The sequence below is a fragment of the Equus quagga genome, chromosome 12 (assembly GCF_021613505.1).
Source record: "Equus quagga isolate Etosha38 chromosome 12, UCLA_HA_Equagga_1.0, whole genome shotgun sequence".
NCBI classification, from domain to species: domain Eukaryota; kingdom Metazoa; phylum Chordata; class Mammalia; order Perissodactyla; family Equidae; genus Equus; species Equus quagga.
In genome coordinates, this window is record NC_060278.1 from 83174150 (window position 1) to 83197379 (window position 23230).

At 51.8% G+C, this 23230-nt stretch overlaps 1 protein-coding gene across 1 annotated transcript; it reads left to right on the forward strand.

Moving 5' to 3' along the window:
- The first annotated feature begins 1469 nt into the window (after positions 1-1469).
- SDCBP2 (syndecan binding protein 2) lies at positions 1470-22593 on the forward strand. The gene is made up of 9 exons (XM_046679331.1): positions 1470-4617; positions 13000-13072; positions 13758-13827; positions 14557-14657; positions 18560-18718; positions 19382-19557; positions 19636-19807; positions 21785-21876; positions 22119-22593. The coding sequence occupies exons 2-9, from the start codon at positions 13019-13021 to the stop codon at positions 22171-22173; spliced, it is 879 nt and encodes a 292-aa protein (XP_046535287.1). The 5' UTR covers positions 1470-4617; positions 13000-13018; the 3' UTR covers positions 22174-22593.
- The last annotated feature ends 637 nt before the right edge of the window (positions 22594-23230 follow it).

The following is a 23230-nucleotide window of genomic DNA, read 5'->3' on the forward strand; positions in this document are numbered from 1 at the left end:
TCTTCCTTCGGTAAAAGCATCTCCATTTTTTTTTTTTATTAATGTTATGATAGATTACAACCTTGTGAGATTTCAGTTGTACATTATTGTTAGTCATGTTGTGGGTACACCACTTCCCCCTTTGTGCCCTCCCCCCACCCCCTCTTTTCTCTGGTAACCACCGATCAGATCTCCTTGTCAATATGTTAACTTCCACCTATGAGTGGAGTCATATAGAGTTTGTCTTTCTCTGACTGGCTTATTTCGCTTAACATAATACCCTCGAGGTCCATCCACGTTGCTGTGAATGGGCCAATTTTGTCTTTTTCTATGGCTGAGTAGTATTCCATTGTGTATATATACCATATCTTCTTTATCCAATCATCAGTTTCTGGGCATGTAGGTTGGTTCCACATCTTGGCTATTGTAAATAATGCTGCGATGAACATAGGGGTGCAAGGGACTCTTGGGATTTCTGATTTCAGGTTCTTAGGATAGATACCCAGTAATGGGATGGCTGGGTCATAGGGTATTTCTATTTTTAACTTTTTGAGAAATCTCCATACTGTTTTCCATAGCGGCTGTACCAGTTTGCATTCCCACCAACAGCGTATGAGGGTTCCTTTTTCTCCACAACCTCTCCAACATTTGTCGCTCTTGGTTTTGGATGTTTTTGCCAATCTAACGGGTGTAAGGTGATATCTTAGTGTAGTTTTGATTTGCATTTCCCTGATGATTAGCGATGATGAACATCTTTTCATGTGTCTATTGGCCATATTTATATCTTCTTTTGAGAAATGTCTGTTCATGTCCTCTGCCCATTTTTTGATCGGGTTGTTTGTTTTTTTGTTGTTAAGCCGTGTGAGTTCTTTGTATATTAGGGAGATTAACCCTTTGTCGGATAAGTGGCTTGTAAATATTTTTCCCAATTAGTGAGCTGTTTTTTTGTTTCAATCCTGTTTTCCCTTGCCTTGAAGAAGCTCTTTAGTCTAATGAAGTCCCATTTGTTTATTGTTTCCCTCAACTGAGGAGTTATAGTGTCCGAAAAGATTCTTTTGAAACTGATGTCAAAGAGTGTACTGCCTATATTCTCTTCTAGAAGACTTATTGTTTCCGGCCTTATCTTTAGGTCTTTGATCCATTTTGAGTTTATTTTGGCGAATAGTGAAAAAGAATGGTCAATTTTCAATCTTTTGCATGTGGCTGTCCAGTTTTCCCAGCACCATTTGTTGAAGAGACTTTCTTTTCTCCATTGTAGGCCCTCTGCTCCTTTGTCAAAGATTAGCTGTCCATAGATGTGTGGTTTTATCTCTGGGCTTTCAATTCTGTTCCATTGATCTGTGGACCTGTTTTTGTACCAGTACCATGCTGTTTTGATCACTGTAGCTTTGCAGTATGTTTTGAAATCGGGGATTGTGATTCCGCCGGCTTTGTTTTTCTTGCTCAGGATTGCTTTAGCAATTCGCGGTCTTTTGTTGCCCCATATGAATTATAGGATTCTTTGTTCAATTTCTGTGAAGAATGTTCTTGGGATTCTGATTGGGATAGCATTGAATCTGTAAGAGCATCTCTATTTTCACTCGAACAGCTGACTTCTGTTTCTGTAACTTGTAGCTGGACTGACTCCAAGAAGTTAGAAACTTACATTTACTGAGTGCCAGCGGTGTCCCAGGCACTGTGCATGATTCATTCATTTAATCCTCAGGACAAGCTGGTAAAGCTCGTCCCAATACTCCCATCTGTAGATGTGGAAACTGTAGCTCAGAGAGGTTTAGCAACTTGTGCAACGTCACAGATGTGGTACTCAGATCTGATACCCTAGCCCAGCCCATCTTTCAAATAAGAGTGGGCCGTTCAGTTTATAACCATGATTGGCTTTTCTTGGAGGGGCATTTATTCACTCATTCATTCAATAAATATTTATTGAGAGCCTATTGTGTGCTAGGTACAGAGCTAGGCCCTGTGGATAAGACCCCCACTGACAAGCCCCTGCCCTCATGGCGTGCCCATTCCAGATGGCAGAGGTTTCACCTCACAGGCCAAATGCAGGTGGTAGCAGCTGTCTGTGACATTATCATGAGAGGATTCTGAGCCACCATGGCAGGAAGGGGTGTAGTGGCTGATCACTCAGGTCTGCCAAGGGTGCTGTTAGGGAGTTTCTGGGTGTATGCTGCATACTGGATACTCATGTTTGGGACTTTTGAAGATTGCTCATACAAATGTCTAACAAAGAGAAATATATCCTAGTCAGAGCACAGGTTCCAATTTTCATTTTGAAAATAACCAGTGTAGATCTGATCACTAGGCCCTGCCCTCAAGGAACTTAGGGTCTAACTGGTAGCCTAAGGTACACAGAATAGACAGTCTGATGCAGAGCTCAGAGCTGGGGCAGGCCACATGGATGGGGATGACAAGGGAGGCTTCCTGGAAGAGGAGCTCCGTGGACTTGGCTAGATGGAGCGGGGACAGGGGGAGGGCACTTGAGGAGAAAGCAGCAACACAGGCAAAGGTATGGACGGGTGAGGTGGTTGTGAGGTGGGGGCAGAAGTAGAGAGGATTCTGGCCTGGCTGGGGTAAGGTGTTGGGGGGACAAGGCTAAAGGGTACTAACAGGGGGCGGACCATGGAGGCCTCAGTGTCAGGCCTGACCCTCCCCATCCCACCTCCCACCCTTCATTAGGGAGCCAGTGAAGACCCTGAGCAAGGGCATCCCAATGAGATATTTCTTGGTGCCTGGAGTGAGGGGAGAAGTTAGAAATGGGAAGTGGCTATAACACCACGGAAAGGGAGCCCCTGCATGCAGGTGGGGGTTAGGGGACCTGGGTCCCAGTCCCAGGTCTATGCTGATGTGCTATGTGACCACAGGCACATAGTTTCTTCTCCTTCTGGGCTAGTTTTCTTCTCCATCTTCTCTTAAAGGCCCTTTCAGACCATGACCGAGTGAACTGAGGTGTCTGTGTGTGTATCAGGGGGCGTCCCTTGGTTCACTTAGGGTCTCTATTTCCTACTCTTCTTTGGCCTCGAAGACCCGGCCTAAGGTGGGTCCACCCATGTTTACTTCATGCTTCAGGCTCATGGGCTCAGCCACAGGGTGTGTCCAGGCCTCAGCTTCAAGAGGCACCGATCGGTCTCACAAAAGAGAAAACATGACCGTGGAGCCACTTCCGCTGTGTACTGTGAGAGATGGACTTTGCCTGTCACATCTACCTCCCAGGGATGATACGAGCCATGGAGATGATGCCTCTGAGGTGCCCAGGGGGAACAGGCAGCACCTCCCATGCAGGCAGGCGGAAGCGCTCCATTAGCGGCAACTGCCTGTCTTGCTATTGTTCTGTGAGGGCTCCTGTGTGGGACCCTCGGCTGTAAACTCCTCAGAGGCTGGCTGTGTCTCCTCCATGGGGCTGAGCACCAGCTGGGCCCTTGGTCAGGATCTGACACATGAGGCACTTAATGCAACTCTGCCCAGCTAGTCACGGGCACTGTGACGTGGGCCTGCCTGGCCTGGTGAGCAGCCCCGCCCTGGGCGGCGGCCCTGCGTCATTCCTCATGGGCCTCCCCAGGCACCAAGTACGACAAGCACCTCTGTCCAACCAAACCCACCACAACCCAAACTAAATTCCTCCTCCTTTTCTGTTTAATTTTATAGGATTCTTTTTGGGATAAGTAATACATTCAAATTTTTCAAAATTTAAAAGGCACCAAAAAGCGTGCTATAAAAAAATCCCCTCTCACCAGCACGCAGCCCCCTTAGTTCCCCTTTCTGGAGACAACCAATCTCAATTCCTGTTTAAAACAATTAAACTTAATTTGCTCCTCCTCCCTTACAAAAATCGTAAGCATCCAAGGCAAAAACTAACTTCAAAACAAACAAAACAAAACCCCACCGCCTTGGAACCCACACAAAAGTACAAATCAAAAGCCCCTCCTAGTCCCACCACAGCACAGAGGTCCCACACTTTAGACGTCCTTCCAGACTGTTTTCAGTGCACATCCACTTTTCAAAAAAGGAAAACCAACGGAAGCCCAGGCTGCAATATTGATTTTTCAGCGCCCTGCCAGCGTCTCAGGAACGCTTCCTCATGGTCTCTTTCCTTAAGCACCTTGAACGGCTCTGTGAACTTCCACAGATACTGGCTTACTGAACCAGCCTCTAGTGATGGGCATTTGGGATTTCTAGATTCCCCTCTTATAAGCCACAAGGTGCTGGGCCCTGGGACCTCACTGCCTACTTATTTTCTTGTAACAAATTCCTAGAAGCAGAAATGCTGGGTCACAAGGTTTGGCCGTTTTTGAAGACCCTGGAAACCCGTCAAACTCCCCTCATGTTCAGCAGGACTGGGGGTCCCATCCAAACCCACTTTCCTCAAGACCAAGAAGTCGGTTCACACCCTCCCGGCGGCAGCTATGTGTGCCCCAACCCACCTCCACTGCTGGAGTAAGGCCGAAGTCCTCCTCCGGCCCCGCCACCTGCCTTGTTTACCTGGCCCATCCCAGTCCTGGGTGAGTCAGCTGACCAGGGAGCAGGCGCCACCCTCCCCAGAGCAGGAACCCAGCTAGCACAAGGGCCACCTTCCAGGGAGGGGAAGAGACTCTCTGGGCAGCGGCTGGAGAAGGACGTGCAGCAGCAGCTGGCCTGCAGGTAAGAGCTGGGCCGGGCCTGTCCTGGCTGGGACGGGGAGAAGCGAGACTTGTGCTCACCTGCCACCTTCCCTCCCTGGCCCGCCCCTTCTGGGACTTCCCAGGCCTTTGCTCTCACGATGCATCACTCTGGGGACGAAGTGTGACTGGGGTCTCCTCTTCTGACCCCAGCCCTGGGCTAGGTTTGAGGGCTGAATGACTTTTATCCAAACATCACGAGGGCCCCGGCTCCTTCTGACTGCCTGTGACAGTGCTCAAGGAGCTGGGACCCCCACTTTGCTCCCTGAATTAGGCCCTTGGAAGGCGAGGCAAAGAGCTGATTTCTACAAGGAACTGAGAGTGGAGGCCTCAGCTTCTGTTACTCACTTCTTTGCCTGAAGCTGTTTCTATCAATGACCACCTACCACAGCAAGGGAAACCTACAGGGGAACTGGGCTGGTGGCTTGACCTCTCTGAGAACTGGTTTCCTCATTTGCATACTGGAAATATTCCCATACAGTCTGGAGAACTGAATGAGATAATGGAAATAGGGGCCAGTATGTGTGCTCCACACAGTCTCAGAAAATGGTGTTTAAAATGAGGCTGCGTGTGCTGGGCAGACACCACCCTGGCTGCTTTCCACACAGTGGCCCTAACTAGTAACAACTCTACCACCACCGTCGCTTCTCACCTCGGCTCCCTGCGTCCACCCTTGCCCCCTAGTCTGTTCTCCAAACATCAGCAGAGGGGGCCTGTTAAAATAAAAGCTGGACCACGTCACTCTGCTGCTCAAAATTCCCCAGGAACTCGCACCTCGCCAGAGTAATGCCAAGTCCTCGCCATGCTGCACAGGCCACACAGGCTCAGGCCCCTCACACTTTCCCCACCTCCTCTCCAGCCATTCCCCCTCTGAACCACTGACTTCAGTCTCACTGGTCACAACAGGCACTCCCACTGCAGGGCTGCCGCAGTGGCTGTGCCCTAGCCCAAATGCTCTTCCCTAGCCCTTTAAGCCTTTACTCAAAAGTCACTCGCCACCCTCTATCCCACAAGAGCGAGACTCTTCTGGACCTCCTGACACCATCCCCCATCCTGCTCTTTCTCCCCATCACTTCCTCCCACCTAAGAGCATACGCACTTATTTATCCAGCCAGAAAGTGACGCTCCTCAAGGACAGATTTCCCTTTTGTTCACTGCCTTATTACTGGTACCTAAAACAGTACAGGGACTCGGGCACTCAGTAAATGTACTGAATGAATGAACAAGAGCTAACGATTACTGCAGGCTTTCACATGCCAGGTGCTGCCCTTGGTGCTTCCCAAACACATCTCATCTCTTTTTAAGAATCTTTTAACTCCCCAGTAAGTCTGGGATGCAAGTATTGTTATCCATATCACAAGGAAGAAAGGGACTTGTCCATGCTTGCTCTCCCAAGTCAGAGGCAGCGGTCTGAATGCAGCCCTGCCTGCCTCCAAGGTCCTTTCTCCTGCCCTGGCTGCTCTTGGGCCTGGACTGGGAGCATCTGCATTCCTTGAAGAAGGCGATTGTGGGGGGAGGGGGGGGGGGGGGGTGCATGCTGGTGGCCTAGCAACAGCCACTTCCTTCCTGCCCCTCCATACCCCGGGGGCTAATCAGGCCTTCCAGGAGCTACTCCTCTGACACTCTAACCCAGGCCTCCCTCCCTCCCACACACTGTCTTCTGAAGGATGAATGAGGTGTCCACAGGAACAAGTGGGAGTCCTGGAGTTTCAGCTCTTTGGAACCAAGCGTTCCAAAGAAGTGTTCTCATTCCAAAGTCCAAAGATGGGGGCTGATGGCCCCTGATCTCTGAGGACCTGACTGCTGTCCTTGTGGGTGCTGTTATTGCTTACAGCAAAAAGTACAGAAGCTCAGGGATGGAAATTCTGCAAAGTGCAGTGGGAGAGGAAAATTCCTCTGGGAGAGATGGGTTAGACAGCTTCTTTTCCTTTCAGAGGAGGTAATTAATTGCTGGAGGCCAACAGCACCGAATTGAGCAAGCTCTTCCATCAAGAGATTGTAGGAGCCAGCCTTTCAATCTACCTCATTAGAGCAGTGTTTTTTCTCTTTCTAGGCCCAGAGTTTTTCTTCAAAGGACTTTTTTGGGCTTTCTCTTATCTCTGGGTCTGCTTTTCCACTGCTTTAAGAAACAATAACTGGACGCCCGCTGTGTGCCAAGCACTGGGGATTCAGAAATGAGCAACATTCCTGACCGGAGAGGGAGACAGGCAACAAACACAGCACAGTGGAAATCCAACCCAGGAAATGCAGAGGGCCTTGCTCACTGTAGGTGCTTAATAAACATTAGTGGAATGAATAGGTGAATACGAGACTGTGTAGCCTAGAGAAGGGAGGCCTGCCTAACTATCTGTGTGTGGACGTGGGGGTTTGAGGCAAAACCCAGAACTGAAGGAAGAGGCATCCACCAGATGAACAAGGGGGAGAGAGAAGGCATTCAAGATAGAGGGAACACCACCTGCAAAAGCATGGAGGCATGAACTAGCAGGGTGAGTTTTAGGATCAGCAAGCAGTCTGGAATGAACGAAACGCAGGGTGAGTGTGGAAGGGTGAGAAGGTGAGACTGCAGATGGTACCAGGAGTCAGGTCACAGGGATAATCTAAGCACCACGTTGAAGTTCGAGGTTTATCCTGAGGTCAAGAGCTGGGTATGCCTTCAAGGCAGGAACTGAGGATAAACCCCAGATTTCTGGCTCAGACCACGGGGTGGATTGGGTGGGGCAGTTGTAGAGGGGCAGCAAAACTGGGAAAAGTGAATTCAGCTTGAATAACCTGCAGGAGGTAGTAAAGATCTGGAAGGCAGCTGGACTCCTGGGCCTGGGCCTCCCTATCCCGGGAGTAGCACTCTCCGCTCCTACCCTCCTGAGACCTCCTTCCTTACACCAGGAAGGCTTCCTGAGTGCCCCAGCTTTCTGTTCTGCACCCCACAGACTCAGCTGCCTGGGTCCCTTATAACGAGCAAGCGGTCCAATTTTGCTGTGGGAAGACATCTGCCCACCAAAGCACAAGATCCCTCTCCCCTGGGCTGCAGGAGCTCCATCACTCAGTCACTCTTGGGTAGGATCCCGGGGTGAATCTGCGTGGAGTGGGGCGGGGCACTTGCAGCTCCGCACCAGGTCAGGAGTCGGGGCCAGGCCAGAAACCAAGGAAGGAACGAGTGGGAGGGACGGTGAGATCACAACGAGTAGGAACCACCGGGACTGAAAGCGCTTCCGAAACTTTCAAGAGCGAGGGGGTCCTTTTCAGTTCGAGCAACAGGCAGCGGGGAGCGCCGGGGGGGAACGCTGCCCTTCCCCCTCCCCCAGCTGCCTCAGTACAGAATCCTATCGGTCAGCAGCGGGCGGTTCCACCGCACCCTCCCTTCTTCGGAGCCGTGAAGGGCCTTCAGGGGCCAGGCGCGTGGGGAGGAGAAGGGACACTCGCCCCTTTACAGCTCGCTCGGCCCGGTAAAGAGAGGACGCGGAGCCCGACCGAGGCTTCCCATCCCGTAGTCTACTGCTTTACCTGATCTCTTTTTCTGGATACCCGCGCCAGCCACAGGCGCCTGGAGAAAGCGAGAAGCCAGGTGGACTCCAGGAAACCGCGACCAACAACCCACGCGGCAAGAAAGCCGCCATACTGCCCCCCCTGCAGCCGCGGGGCATCCTGGGAGCCGCCCGTAGCCGCGCGCCGGCCAGCGTGGGCGAGACGCACGCGCTTTAGACGCCGCAGCGCGCCCTAGCGGCCTGGCGAGGTCTCTGCGCAGGCGCCGTATCCCATAGCAATCAGAAAACGTTGCTTCCGCGGGATTGGTAGTAACGTGTGGGTCTCAGCAGGAGTTGATTGGGGATCTTTGAGCAGTGTGACAATTTGGGAAACTGAGGCCTCGGGTGAAGAACAGGTCCTGGGACCGTTGGGGATTTCTTTGGTGCCCCGGTGCGTGGCGTCTGTTCCCATTTCAGGAAGCGGGAAATTGAGGCTGGGGAAGGGGGCGTGTTCGTGCCGAGCCGCCGTTCTCCCTGGGTGAAAAATCAATATGATGCCCTATCTTTATTATAAGAGAAAAACGAGGGCAAGGAAAGTAATTTATAATAAAAAATATGCATTTCACTGTGTAAAATCTCAGACTGGGTTACACCCAGTCATGCTTGTACCTAACACAAAATGAGTAAGTTTGGATTTAATGGAAGACAATATCCAACTGAATTTTGCCAACAGTTTATGTTTGACATCTTCAGTCAAGGGCTAAATGTCTTTGTATACGGGCGTGGAGTCACGGGAACAGCTACAGTGCAGACACATGGGCGTGTTCTGGTGACTCACCTGTCGTGAGAAGGATTGACTGATTTTTACAAAATGGTGAACAAAACAAAGTATAATTTCCCTTGATTAACCTGGTATATATATGCACTTCTGGATAATGTATATTAAAACCAGGGAAAAAATCTCATTGTGCTTGTATATAAAACAGGTTATAGACAGGAATTTTGCCTACATGAAGGTTCGGCAGGATATTGGAAAGTTGTGCAGGACAGAGGCCAGTTGCATTACAAGAGGTCCAGATCTCTGCTCCCAGCTTCCTAAATGCCAGCAGTGTCCCCTCAGTCTTGTGACACCCAAAAATGCCCACACAAATGTCCAGTCTGTTCCTTGGAAAACCACTGATTTATTCAGTCAAATAATTTTTGCCAGTGTACATGTGCTGGGCACCGTTTTGGGGGGAGGTATAGTGTGGTGAATGAGACACAGCCCCTGCCCTTCTGAGGTGGGTTCCAGTATAAGAAAGTACCCAGATATTAATCATATCATATGATAAATAGCTTGACAATAGAAGCAGTACAAGTTAGGGGTAGGAACACACGAGAAGACCCAGCCCACCAGAAGGGGATCCCATGGCCTAGAAAAGCCAACCAGAGAAGCAGTATTGGAACTGAGCCTTGAAAGAGCACGACACAGGGAAGGGTAGTGTGCCAAGCAGAGGGAACAGCATGACTAAAACAGGCCCAGGGTCCCTGGCACACAGCAGACACTCAAATGTTGTGACTGAATAAATGGATGATTGAATGAGACACAGCATATTTGCTGGCAGGGAGCCGTTCCCCACTGTATCATGAACTGCTACAAGGCAGAGGAATACCTGCTTCCTGATCCTGCCTAGAACGCCAAAACTGAGCTGGGACCCAGAGAAGGTGGCAGTGGTGAAAGGGTTCCAGACACAGAAAAAGGGTTGTGCGGTCCTGGCCGAGGTATGGTATCCAGGAAGTGGATCTCTGATTGTGCTCTCCCAGAGGGCAGCTGCTAAAAATATAACCACTCTGCTGCTTCAGTTCAGAACAAGCAGGGCAGAGTGGCGTCTTGTTTGCACATCTGCTGTTCATGCATGATCCTGGTGGCAGGGCACGGTTATGGCAGATGGTACCTCCTGAGGAGTGTCCCAAGGTAAAAGTCTCCCAGGGTGTGTACACTGGGGAGGCCACAGGCAAAGGGGTCTCTCCACTAGCAGGTCTAAAGGAGGTCAGAGCCAGTTCCCTCTCCCCTAGGACAATGCCTCTCCTCTTGAGATGATCATTTCTTCCCCCAAGGCCAGGTTGAGGCAAGGATCTTGAACTGCCTGCCTCCAGGAGCTGGGCAGGCAGCGTCAGTCGGCTGGGTGGGTCCTTTGGGAAACAAGAAAGCACACAGAGCTCCATCTAAGAAGTGGGCTGCGGCTCAGCCTGGCTGAGTGTTACCGGGCAGGATTCCTGCTCTTGCATTGCCAAATAGATTGATTGTTTTTCAATACAGTTAAAAGTGAAGAATTTTATATTTCCAGATTTTAAAATGTTGGTGCTCATTCAAATGTAAGAAACAAAAACCAAGACTGTGAGAGGTAAATGAAACATGTTTGGGACCCCTGGTCCTTGTTTCCATCCTAGGAAGGTGGGTGTCCTGAGGACATCAGAACGTTACTTTCCAAGGAGAAGAATGGAAGCCCAGGCAGAAGGCATTGCCTCTGGCAATATTATTGAGTTAGTGTCCGTGCTAGGGGCTAGGGGTTACACAGCAAATGAGGAGGCCCAGTTCCTGCCCTTTTGGAACTCCCAGTCTAACAAGGTAGGTGGAGAAGTAAAGAGGCGACTACAGGTGTAGTGAACAATCCACAGGCATAAGGACATGGGATGGTTGGGGGCGGGGAGAGCGGGGGGTTGTCGCCAATCAAGGCAAGCTTCCTGAAAGAAGAGTCCTCTAGTCTGGTCTGGGACTCCAAAATGATTAGGAGTTAGCTGGGGAGTGGAGGCGGTGGAAGGTATACCAGATAGAGGAAATAACACAGGCCAAGGCCTGGAGAGCTGAGAACCTTTGGTTAATTCAAGGATCTGAAAGTAGCTCACTGAGGCTGGAGCTGAGAGTGGGAGTTGGGAGAAGGACACATGGCAAGAAATGAAGCCGAGAGTCAGGCATGAGTTGCAGACAGCTGTCTGTTGGGACTCAGCGCCAGCGAGCAAAGTGGTCTAGATGTAAGAGACAATAGAGAATGGTGGAGCCTGGGGCACCCTAGAGTCTGCTGCTACTCAGCTATAGCTCCTTGGCTGCAGTCCAGAGTTGCCAAAGTTTCCTGTTATTCAGGAGCAGCAAAATTAGATTATTAAATGCCGTGTCTTGAGTTTTGCATTTAGGCGGCTAATTGGAATGTATGAAGTACTCTGCAAGGTGAAAAATAATGTGTTTGCATCTGGCCTGTGAGCCACCAGTTCCAAGGAATCGTGAAGGCCTTGTGGGCCACTTTAGGGAACGTGGGCTAGATTCTGAGAGCGGTGGGGAGCCACTCGGGGGCTTAAGCAGGAGCATGACATCCCATGCTCATGCAGAAAGGTCTTGTTGGCTGCCATCTGGAGAACAGTGAGAGAGGAGGCAGGACCCATTGGAGGATGTTGTGGCCCCTTGGCGAGGGTGGGGGGAGGCGGATGATGGAAGTCTGCACAACAGCATGGGGATTAGGGATGGGACATGGGATAGATGGGATTTGGTGGCAGATTAGAAGGAATGGTGTGTATGTGGGGAGTCAGGGTTGATGCAAGGGTCAGGCAGCAGGTGCAGAAGAAGGAGCAGGAGCAGTGATGGATGAAGATGACCTTGGCCACTGGCGTCACTCAGGGGAGATGCCCAGAGGATCTGTACCTGGGTGGGGCTGGAGTCACGCCACCCCTGGCACAGCCCACTCAATTCCATGTGACAACTCAGCCATCCCTTTGTACCAGGGACAGTAGGCCCAGTGGGGTGAATGGAACACACTTTGACCCCAAGGAATGGCAGTTAAGCTGGGAAGACAGACTGAGGATAATTGATGAGGCCAGAGGCTGGCGCAGAGTCTCTCCCAGAGGGCAGGGCCCTGGGTGGCAGGAGCAGTGACCTCGTTGCCTAGGGAGCCAGAGGAGGCCGGTCCAGCAGGAACCGAGGGTGACAAGGGGTGAGGCAGGGCATCCAGCTGGAATGGACTGGCCCAGCAAAGGCCTGGAGATGTGACAGAGCCAATGGGCCAGTGGGTAAACGGAGAAGAACCCAGAAGACAGACTGCTCCTTCCTCACATTTCACCGAGGAAGGCGATTAAGCGTATTTTGTGAGGTGATTCCTTTGAATTTCTTCAGGTACCTTTCTCTGGGGTCCTGCTGATTGTCCTCCGGGACAGCTAGAAGGTATTTAGTAAATGTTCATGGTGTTCCCCCAAGCCCCCATTCCCCCCTCCCTTTGGAGCAATGAATGTTTAAATTCTGCTGCAGTTTGTGTGTCTGTTTTGAAGAATATCCATTGGTCTTGCTTCATTGTGGCCAAGATCGAGGCTGGAAATGGGTGGTAAACAGTAGGAGCTCAAATACCCAGAGATGAAGAGGGATGTAGGGGAGTGTGCCCTGCTGCCTTTCTGTTGTGATATTAAGTACCACCTCCCTCAACACACGACACTGGACTGAATCCCGTGCGGCTGTGGGACGATGCTGTGCAGACCCCTAATCTAGGCTGGGTATGCAGCAGGTGCTCACTAGGAACCTGCTGGACTGAACTTTGGTCTTGGGTGATCAGACCTCATTAGCCCGTTTGAAACATGGCAGGAAGGGTGTGGCCCCTAGTCCTGCTTTTCCTGGCCAGCATGACCTGGGTGGTCGCCTGGGCCTGGGTTCTAAAGCCCAGACTCACTTGCATGTGGTGGGGTGGAATTTTGTTAGGGTGGAGACCAGGGGCTTGGGAAACAAACAGGCTTGAGTTCAAATCCTGCTTCCCCATCTCCAAAATGGGGACAGTAATACCTTCCTGGTCTCTGTCTCATCCTGAGAGTGCTGAGTGGCACAGGAGCAGGAGGTGGACGTCCAGGCCTCCTTTCGCCCCTCACCTCTCCTCTCCCTCTGCGCCCTGCAGGGTGTTCCAAGGAGCAGCCATGACCACCCTGTACCCATCTCTGGAGGACCTGAAGGTGGACCAGGCCATTCAGGTAAACCGCCAGGCCCGCGTTGGCCTGGGCCCCCTGAGGGAGCCTTCGAGATTACCCCGGAGTAACTAAAGGAGGCTTGTCTTGGAAGGTGTTGGGTGTTGAGGCCCCTGGGCACGCAGGTCACCACTGCAGGGCCTTCTGGGCTGAGCAGGTGTCCAGAGGCTGAGGTGGGGGAGTGACAGCAGGAATGGAAAAGACCGAGCAGCTGCAGACAGGCCTCTCTCGGGCCTGCTCTGTCCCGCTGCTTCCTCTGTCACAGTTTGGGGAGACCCCACAAGCTGTAGGGCAGGCTTCCAAAGTAAACCCTGTGAGCACGGCGTTTGTCCTGCTTAGCCCCCAGAAGCCCCTTCACCTGCCATCCCACCTGTGGTCCCAGTGGGTTTTGAGAATTTGGGACTTTTCAACTGCGAATTTGGTTGGGAGGTGGGTCTCAACGTACTGGCGGCCTCAGGTGGTAAACAGGTCATGACATCTGGTGGGTCGTGGGCTCCTGGGAGAACCTCCCCCGAGACACACGGACATCTGCAGAGGCCACATTGACACACAACCTCGAAGGTTCATGGACAGTGCCCCTCAGGCCCACCGACATGCCTAATGCCCTGACCCCCAGCCTCAGGGAGCCCCAGGCTCCAAGGGTTGCAGCGGTCCCAGCCACAGCTGACCAGCACTCCCTGCCCCTCCCCAGGCCCAGGCCAGAGCCGTGTCCAGGATGCCCGCCCTGCCGGCCCAGGAGACAGCCATCTCCCAGCCTTCAGGTGAGTGAGTGGGGGTTGGGGTTCTCCTGACTCAGAGTGGCCTCTTCTGGTGGCTTCTAGGTGCTTGCCTCCTGCCTGCCACTGTGCAGTGGGCTGATGCACATTTCACCTTCACTGGGACCCTAGTGGGTCAATGAGAAGCCCGGGCTTCATGAGGGCGCTACCTTCCCTGACTGGGGCCACCACAAAAGGCGGCATGAGGAGACCAGACGAACCCCAGAGTGGTTGGCGCAGTCTTGAGCAAACAAGACTGGTGGTGGAAAGGACCTCGGGCCCAACTCCTCCCCCTCATCACAGGCACCGTTCCCCTGGAGCTGCCCTGGCCTCCCGCAGCCGGGGGACTTCCTGAGAGCAGGCCTCAGGGCCCCGGGACCAGCCCTGCGCTTCATGTTGGGTGTCTGGCCTCATGCCAAGTAAAGTCAGTTGAGGTGAACACCAAAGTGGTACGTGAGGTACTCGGTGTCCTGGGCTGCTCCTGGAGAAAGGCAGCTCCCTGCTCCTCAGAGGAGAGGACCCCATCACCAGCGAGTGTCCCTGCCTTCCTCTCCCACGGCTCCCGCGTTCCTGAGGACACATGGCATTCTCAGGGGTATACTGCATTCTTGGGAATACATAGCATTCCCAGGTCCTGGTCCTTCAAAATGAGTGACCACAGGGGAGCCAGCAGGTGTGGCTAAGCTCGTGCCCTTGAGTAACATCTTTCTTCTCCCTTCCTTCCCTTCCCGTCAGCTTTGTACCCAAACCTGGCAGAATTGGAAAATTATATGGGTCTTTCCCTCTCCAGCCAAGAAGTCCAGCAGAACCTGCTGCAGATTCCGGAAGATGCCAGCGTAGGTATTTGTTTCTTGCCTAATGTGGGCACAGAATGTTCCAACTCTCCCTCCTTCTTGATCTTTCCGTTTAAACAGACTTGAAACTCTTGCTTCCCCAGCATTCTGGGCCACCGTCTACCCTTTGACCTCTGGCTTCAGTCTGCTGGCCTGAGCCTGCTGGGTGAGAAGGAAGGACATTAAATCCAGGCTGAGCTTGGGGCTTCTAATGAAGGGCTGCCTGCGACTTGAGAGCAGCTGCATGGACAGGCAGAACTGAGCGGGGAGGAGCTTGTCAATCAGCTCTGGTCCCCAAATTAACCGGGAATGCTTGATTCCTGCTCTCCATGGCTTCAGGGAGCAAAAGAAATCATGGCACAGAAATATTCACTCCTGAAAACGGGTTCACCCATAGACCCAGTCAGTCCCAACTCCAGTGAGCTCCAGCATCCCTGTGGGCCATTGGTCAGTGTCCTTGTCGGCCAACCTCCCCCTGAACTAGTGAAAATCAATTGCAAATTGCAACTGCAAATCTGGCTAAGGCCAAAGCAATTCATGAAGTTGACGGAAGTGACGATGGACTGCCACAGCCACATATAAAGCCAGTGACCTGAGGATCTCACAGGAGAAAAGCGGCAAGGATGAGGACATGTGGGACCCTGAGAAGAACTGGTGACACCCTGTGGTGTTTCTCTGAAATGACTCCCTTGATAGCCACACTGTGAAGGACAAACATGAAGCAAAGAAGGACATGTTTCTATAGTTCAGTTTTAGTCCATTGACTTGATTCCTCTTTGTTCCAATTATTAGGACATAAATATATTCAACCTAAATTTTGATAAAATATGACAGACAAATGTGTTTTTATAACTAAAAAATTTTAGGGGCCGGCCCAGAGGTGTAGTGGTTAAGTTCATGAGCTCTGCTTTGGCAGCCCAGGGTTCATGGGTTTGGATCCCGGGCACGGACCTACACACCGCTCATCAAGCCCTGCTGTGGCACATCCTACATACATGATAGAGGAAGATGGGCACAGACGTTAGCTCAGGGCCACTCTTCCTCACACACACAAAATTTTAATTGTCTTTATTTTTAACTTTTTATTTTTAAATAATCATAGATTTACAGGAAGTTGCAAAGGTGGCACAGAAAAGGGTGCAGAAGAGGGTGCCCTTGCCCTGGCTTTCCCAGTGGCTGCATTTTATGTGCTGTAGTATAGGGCCAAAAGCAGGCCTTTCACTCTGACTATGTGTGTCTGTAGTTCTCTGTCATTTTATCAGCTGTGTGGACTCATGTAACCACCCCACCACAGTCAAGACACAGAACAATTGTGTCACCACAAAGGTCTCCCTCGTGCCACCACTTCGTAATCATGCCCACTCTCGCCCCTCCGCATCCCTTCCCACTGACAACCACACTGTCTGTCTTCCGTCTCTATAATTTGGTTGTTTCAGAATGTTACATAAGTGGAATCACTTAGCGTGTGACCTTTCAGATGGGCTTTTTTCACTCGGCATGATGCCCTGGAGATTCTTCCAAGTTGCTGCGTGTATCAGTAGCTCGTTCCTTTTCACCGCTGAGTAGTATTCCACGGTATGGATGTACCCGGGATTGTTAAGCCATTGAGGGACATTTTAGTTGTTTCCAGGTTTTGGCCATTACACACTAAGCTGTTATGAGTGTTTGTGTACAGCTTTTTGTACAGACATAAGTTTTCATTTCTCTGGGATAAATGCCCAGAGTGCAATTGCTAGGTTTTATGATAAATGTGTGTTTATATATTTTTAAGAAGCTGCCAAACTATTTCCAGAGTGGCTGTACCCTTTTATTTTCCTGCCAGCAATGCATGAGTGCTCCAGTTTCTTCACGTCCTCGCCAGCATTTGGTGTTGTCACTATTTTTAATTTTAGCCATTATGATAGGTGTACAGTGATGTCTCATCATTAATTTGCATTTCCCTGATGGCTGGTGATGTTGAACAGCTTTTCATGTGCTTATTTACCAGCTGTAAATCCTTTTCAGTAAAGTGTTTCTTTAAATCTTTTGCTCATTTTCTAAGTGGACTGTCTTTTTTAAGTCAAGTTTTGAGAATTCTTTATTCTAGAGTCCTTTCGCAGGTATGTGGTTTGTAAATATTTTCTCTCAGTGTGTAGCTACTCTTTTCTCCTAATTAAAAGGGTCTTTTGCAGAGCAAAAGTTTTCAATTTTGATGAGATCCAGTTTACTGATTTTGTGTGTGTGTGCGTGCATCATCCTTTGGTGTCCTAAGAAATTTTCATCAAGCCCTAGGTCCTGAAGATTTTCTCTTTTATTTTCTTCTAAAACTGTTACAGTTTTCTGTTTTACATTTCAACTTATGATTGAATTTGAGTTCATTTTTGTCAAAGGTGTGAGGTTTAGGTCAAGGTTCATATTTTTGCCCATGGTTGTTCGATTGCTCCTGCACAATCTGTTGGAAGGACTATTCTTTCTGTGCTGAATGCTCTTGCACCTCTGTTAAAAGCAGTTGGCCCTACTGTGTGAGGGCATTCCTGGATTCTCTCTGCTGTCCCATTGATTTCTGTGTCCGTCCCTCCACTGGTATCACACTGTCTTGATTACTATAGCTGCAGAATAAGTCTTGAAATTTGGCATAGTGATTCCTCTTGCTTGATTCTTTTTGTCAGAATAGTTTTAGCTATTCTAGTTCTTTTATGTTTTCATATAAAGTTTAGATTAACCTTGTTTATATCTACAAAACATCCTGCAAAGATCTTTTTAAATTTATTTTTAAAACATTTTTTGGTGAGGAAGATTGGCCCTGAGCTAACATCTGTTGCCAATCTTCCTCTTTTTGCTTGAGGAAGATTGTCACTGAGCTTAATATCTGTGCCAGTCTGCCTCTATTTTATGTGGGATGCTGCTCCAGCGTGGGTTGACGAGTGGTGCTAGGTCTGTGCTCCAGGATCTGAACCTACGAACCCCAGGCCACTGAAGTGGAGCACTGAACTTAACCACTGCACTGCTGGGCCAGCCCCCCTGCAAAGATTTTGACAGAAAACACTTTAAAGCTGTCAATTTGGGGACAGTTGACAGCTTTCCTCTGTTCTTCCGATCCCTGAATAGAGAATATCTCTCCATTTATTTAGATCTTCCTCCATATCTTTTATTCATGTCTTGTGGTTTTCAGCATATGATTTCTATACATATTTTGTTAGATTTACACCTAAGTATTACCTTTTTTTTTGAGTGATTGTAAGTGGTATTGTACTTTTAATTTCACTTTCCACATGTTCATTGTTCACATATAGAAGTACGATTGATCTTTGTATGATCTTGTATCCTGTGACCTTGCTGAACTCACTCGTTAGTTCTAGTTCATTTGTAGATTCCTTGGGATTTTCTAGTCGACCATCGTGTCATCTGGAATAGGGACCATTTTATTTCTTCTTTTCCAATCCATGCCTTTTGTTTCCTTTTCTTGCCTTATTGCTCTGGCGAGTTCTTCCAGTACTGTATTTTATAGTAGTGGTGAGAGTGCCTTATTCCTCATCTTAGGGGGAAAGCTTACATTCATTTTTATACTTTTAGCTTAATTTCTTTCAAGGCAAAAATCAAACTGAGCCCCTTTCCCTCGTTGCTCAGTATTTGCTGCGAAATTTTTCTTTTCTTTTTAAGTGGATTTTAAAGAGGTCTTCTGATACCAATTTGCCTTGGAAAAGGAGGGCCCCCTCTCTATAGACCCGTCTAGTCTTTCCCCATTTTCCTGGCTGTCTTTCAGGGGTGTGGGCTTTGTCGCCCCCTAGTGGCCTCATGGAGCCATGCCCTCTTTCGCCCCCTGCAGAGAAGTTTGTGGTCTGGGGGTAGGGTGGGGCCCAGGGACCTCTCGATCCTCCTTTCCCTATCCCGACGAAACTGAGCCCCTGCTCCCCTGGTGTCTGCAGATGGCGGTCTCGGGCCCGTCGGCGGGCCTAGTGGTGGCGCCGGTGTCCGGGAACAGCCTGGGCGCGCGGCGTGCGGAGATCAAGCCCGGGGTGCGCGAGATCCACCTGTGCAAGGACGAGCGCGGCAAGACCGGGCTGCGGTTGCGGGCCATCGACCAGGTGGGGCTGGGGACCAGTGGGAGAGGAGGGGTCCCCGGAGGGCGAGCGCGCCTGCTGGCCCCCCCCCCATACCCCCGCAGCCCGAGCTGCCCGCGCTCCCCCACGCGCCATGGGACTTTGGCCACATCAGCCACCAGCCCGAGAGCGGGCAGCGCAGGGGCCCGTCCACAGTAGGGAAGGTGCCGAGTGGGCATGGGAGCCGAGGCCCGCCCAGGCCCAGGCTCTTCCTGTCAATCCACCTGCCCCAAGGCCCCAGGGCTGGCGCTGGGTTTCAGCAGGGACCCTCCGCCTGCCCCTCCGTGGGCTCCTGTGGCTCAGAGCCTCCCTCACCACTCCCACCCCCCAGCCCCCCAGCTCACAGGAATCTGGCTGCCAGGCTGCTGTCTGTAGACAGTGGAAGCCAGGGTGCCATCCCATTGTGGGTGGGAGTCGGGGTGAGCCTCCAGCCAGGGTTGAAATCCTGATTCAGCTGCTTCCTAGTTATGTGGCCTGGAGCATTTCCTCTCCAGGAAAGTAGGGTAACCGTTGTACCTGCCAGGCAGAGCTCTCGTCCTGGTAGGTAACCTGTCAGCTCCCACAGGATCAGGAGCAAAACCACAGCCTGGAGGAGAGCCCTGGGCTGGGCCAGCCAGGGGCGCTGACCGTGGGCCCTCCCTCCCCCAGGGAATCTTCGTGCAGTTGGTCCAGGCCAACACTCCCGCGTCCCTCGTGGGGCTGCGCTTTGGGGACCAGATCCTGCAGATTGACGGGCGTGACTGTGCCGGGTGGAGCACGGACAAAGCCCACCGGGTGATGAAGAAGGCATCGGCGGAGAAGATCGTCATGGTCGTTCGAGACAGGTGAGTAGCCAGCCCCAGGAGCCTCTCTATCCACCCCCAGCCACGCCCCAGGCCCAGCTCACTGTCCCTCCCCGCCAGGCCGTTCCAGCGGAACATCACCTTGCACAAGGACAGCATGGGCCACGTTGGCTTTGTCATCAAGAAGGGGAAGGTCATCTCTGTGGTCAAAGGGAGTTCTGCGGCCCGCAACGGGCTCCTCACCAACCACTCTGTGTGCGAGGTGAATGGACAGAATGTCATCGGGCTGAAGGTAGGCCGTGCCACGCTCCGCCTCAGGACCTTCAGGAGCTCGGAGACTCTGCTGGGTGGTGGGAAGGCTCGTGTCTCTGGGCAGCTGCATTCCCCCCGAGCCTCAATTTCCCCATCCTAAGGTTGCTGTGAGGAGTCACTAAGACAAGGTACACAGAGCTCCAAGCACGGTGCTAGCACACAGTAGGTGCTCAATAAATATTAGCTATTGTTACTAACACGTGGAGGCCAGAGCTGTGACAGATGGCACGTGTAAGGACACAGGCACCCAGGTGGCTGCTGGCTGCACGGATACCTCCCTACTCTGTGTGGCATTTCTGTTTGCACACTGGGTCACATTCCATAGTAGGAATAGTTTAGAAAATTGCTATTCAGAAAGCTGTTTCTGCCCTCCGTCCATTTTTGGAGGGGGTGGGTATGGCGAGTTTTATCTTTAAAAAAGAAGAAGGAGCACGTGGTTCAGGGTCAGCGCTGTGGATGTGGACTGAGGGGTGGCTGCCTTGGGGAACAGACCGTGGAGGATGATGAGTCACGTGGCTTTTGGTCCCAGAACAAGTGAAAGCGGTTCTATCCTGATGTGATGCCACATGGACGAGAGTGGTTCTTAATCCCAGTTGTGATGTAGAGCGAGGGTCCGTTCCCCTCCTGCAGCCTGGGCTTGGAGACTCACATAGCAGGGCTCCCCCAGCGCAAGTGGCCTGGGTGGTGGCATCTCACATCGCAGCTGGCACAGTGTTTTATGCCAGTTTTCCACCCTCACAAGGGCCATCACCAAGCCATTCCTGTCACATAGCTGCTTCCCTGTGCTTGATAGTCTCCCTGCCTTCCTTGGAGGCTTGCTCTGACAGCTCATGGCATTGCGATCAGGAAGTTCTCCTAATGTCTGTCTAAAGTCCCTCCTGCTGCATCTCTCTCCTCCGTCTGGAATCAGACCCGACAATCCAAAGGGAACCCATGATACCTGGAAAGTTGACTACACTAATACCAATTCTTACTAGCTGGCTCTTTCGGTGAGTGAGTTCACTTCTTTCAAAGCATTACAGTTTTTTGGTCTTAACTATTCTGGAGAGCAGTCCTTTTAAATGTGCTGACTTTCTCTCGTCCTCCCTGATGGCTCAAGGCTTCATTATGAACATTTCAGTTATCCTGCCACCATGGTGCTGGAGGCTCCTGGGACTGGCTGTGTCCCCTTTCTGAATGGCTCGGGACAGCTATGTGTCTTGAGATCATTTATCTTTTCAGTTTGTGTGTTTCCACGCTGTGCCCATCACTAGTCCTCTCAGCACAGCTTCTCCCATCTATCTGGAACAACTCAGAAAATGCACAGCCGAGTTAAGATGTGTGTGAAGTAAAGGCCCCTGGTCTCTGAGGGAGGACCTGCGCCTCTTCCAATGGCCATCACTGATGCATTGAACTGTTTGGCACACTTCGCTTAGAGACGTTTCGTTGCTGGTTCTCCCCATGACCTGAGTGGCGTCTGCAGGCCTTTCTCTTTTTACTGGTCAACAAGACGTGAGAGCTCCAAGGTCCCTGTGGGCTTGGCTTAGGCTGGCTGGCTGACAGGGCCCGGGGGGGGGGGGGGGTGGCCCTCCTGTTCCCCCTGCATGGTTATCCTCTTTGTGCTTTGGGGCCGGAACCAGAGTGTGACTGGGGCCAGGGAGATGGGACAGAAGACATGGGCTGTGGGGAAGGGAAGGAGAGCAGAGTTTAGAAGGCCCTGTTACACGTCAGGCCCACTCGACTGGCCCCCAGGGTGAGGTGGGAGTGGGGTGCTCATTTTACCGAGGAGATCCTCAGCTGGGAGGCCCATGTTCTTGCTCGAGCAAGGCCTCATCTGGGCGTCTGCCTGAGCCCCTCACCCACAGGCAGCCAGGCATCAGTGGTGTCCTCTCACAGGGGCCGTGCCGAGCCCCTGGACAGAGGTGTCCGAAGAGCTGCCCGGGTCCCCAGGGTGACCGCTCCCTCCCCTTCTCTCCAGGACAAAGAGGTCACGGAGATTCTGGCCATGGCCGGGAATGTCGTCACCCTGACCATCATCCCCACGGTGATCTACGAGCACATGGTCAAAAGGTAAGGCTGCCCCCTCCTGCCCGCCCCTCCCCTCCCCGCTGTCCGGCCACCTCAGCTCCCTCCAGGCTTATGTGGGGCACAGACCAACTTGCCCTCCCCTCCTCCCTTCAGGGTGGCTGGTGGCTTCTGGTGATTTGAAAGGCTTAGAAATGGAAGTGAAGGCCCACATGGGATGCACAGGCTCGGGGGGTGGGGGAGGAGGGGCTGCCAGTTGTGGCCACTGTCGTCGTTGCTGCGTCTAGGTTGTCCCCGACCCTGATTCACCACACCATGGACCACTCCATCCCAGACATCTAAAGCCACACGGGGGCAGCTCAGCCCTCCCACCCTCCTGCAGGAAAGGGCAGAGTCCTCAGACGACCTTGCGGAGGCCTGCTGCCTGGGGGTGTGTTCCAGTTGGGGCAACGTCGGATCACGTGGGTCTCATTCATCCCCAGGCCTCCTGGAGCCTCAGACTCTGAACACACGGCTGGGCTGGGCAGGGCCCCCAGGCAGCCAAGTTTTTGCGCCAGTTTAAATGCTGGGCACGTAGCCAACCCGCTAAACACTTCTAAAAGTTGCAGCAGGTCCCTTTCAAGATTTTGCCTCTACCAGAAAAATAGTTCCATGTTTTGAGAGAACAGAAATACAATCTTTGTGAAAATTGTTTCTTTTTCCTTTACTTGCTCTTTGTCACAAACCGTATATAGTTATAACCCTTCACTTCTTTTGAATAAAGATTTGATTTCAAATAAAATCCCTTCCTCAAAAGTCATTGAAAATTCCAGAGCCCTCAGTCCCATGACACGCCAGGGCTGGTTTTCGTTTAAGCAGTGGTGAGACCCAGGCCTCTCTGCGCATTGCCTCTGAGAACAGCGACTTGGCTGTGCCACCGTCACGTGCTCTCTGCCAGTCCGAGTGGGGACAGCGTGGGACTCTGGAAGAGGGGCGCTGGCTCGGGAGCAGCCTCTGCTCAGCGACTGTGGTCTGCTTCTGCATCTGCAGAATGAGAATGAGAACTGCCCCAGGGTACGGCCAAGGACAGAAGGGACGCACTGACAGGGCCCAGCGGGTCTGACACTTGGTGGGGGGAGGAGGGGGGGTTGGTGGTAGCAAGGAGGTGCTTCTAGGTCCTTTGCCTGAGCCCCAGGATGGGAGTGACTGCCAGCTGCCCACAGCAGACGCGTGGCAGAGCTGAACCAGCACACAGCTCTCTGGTTCCCTCCACCTCGGACAAGATCTCTGCCCGCAGCTTCTTCCAACACGCACGTTCTGACTCCCAGGCTGGCGGGGACAGAGTGAGCCCCCTTCGCCCCCTGAGAAAAAAGACACAATATAAAGAAGCCAGGCCAAGGTCTTGCTGTGTTTTCATGCT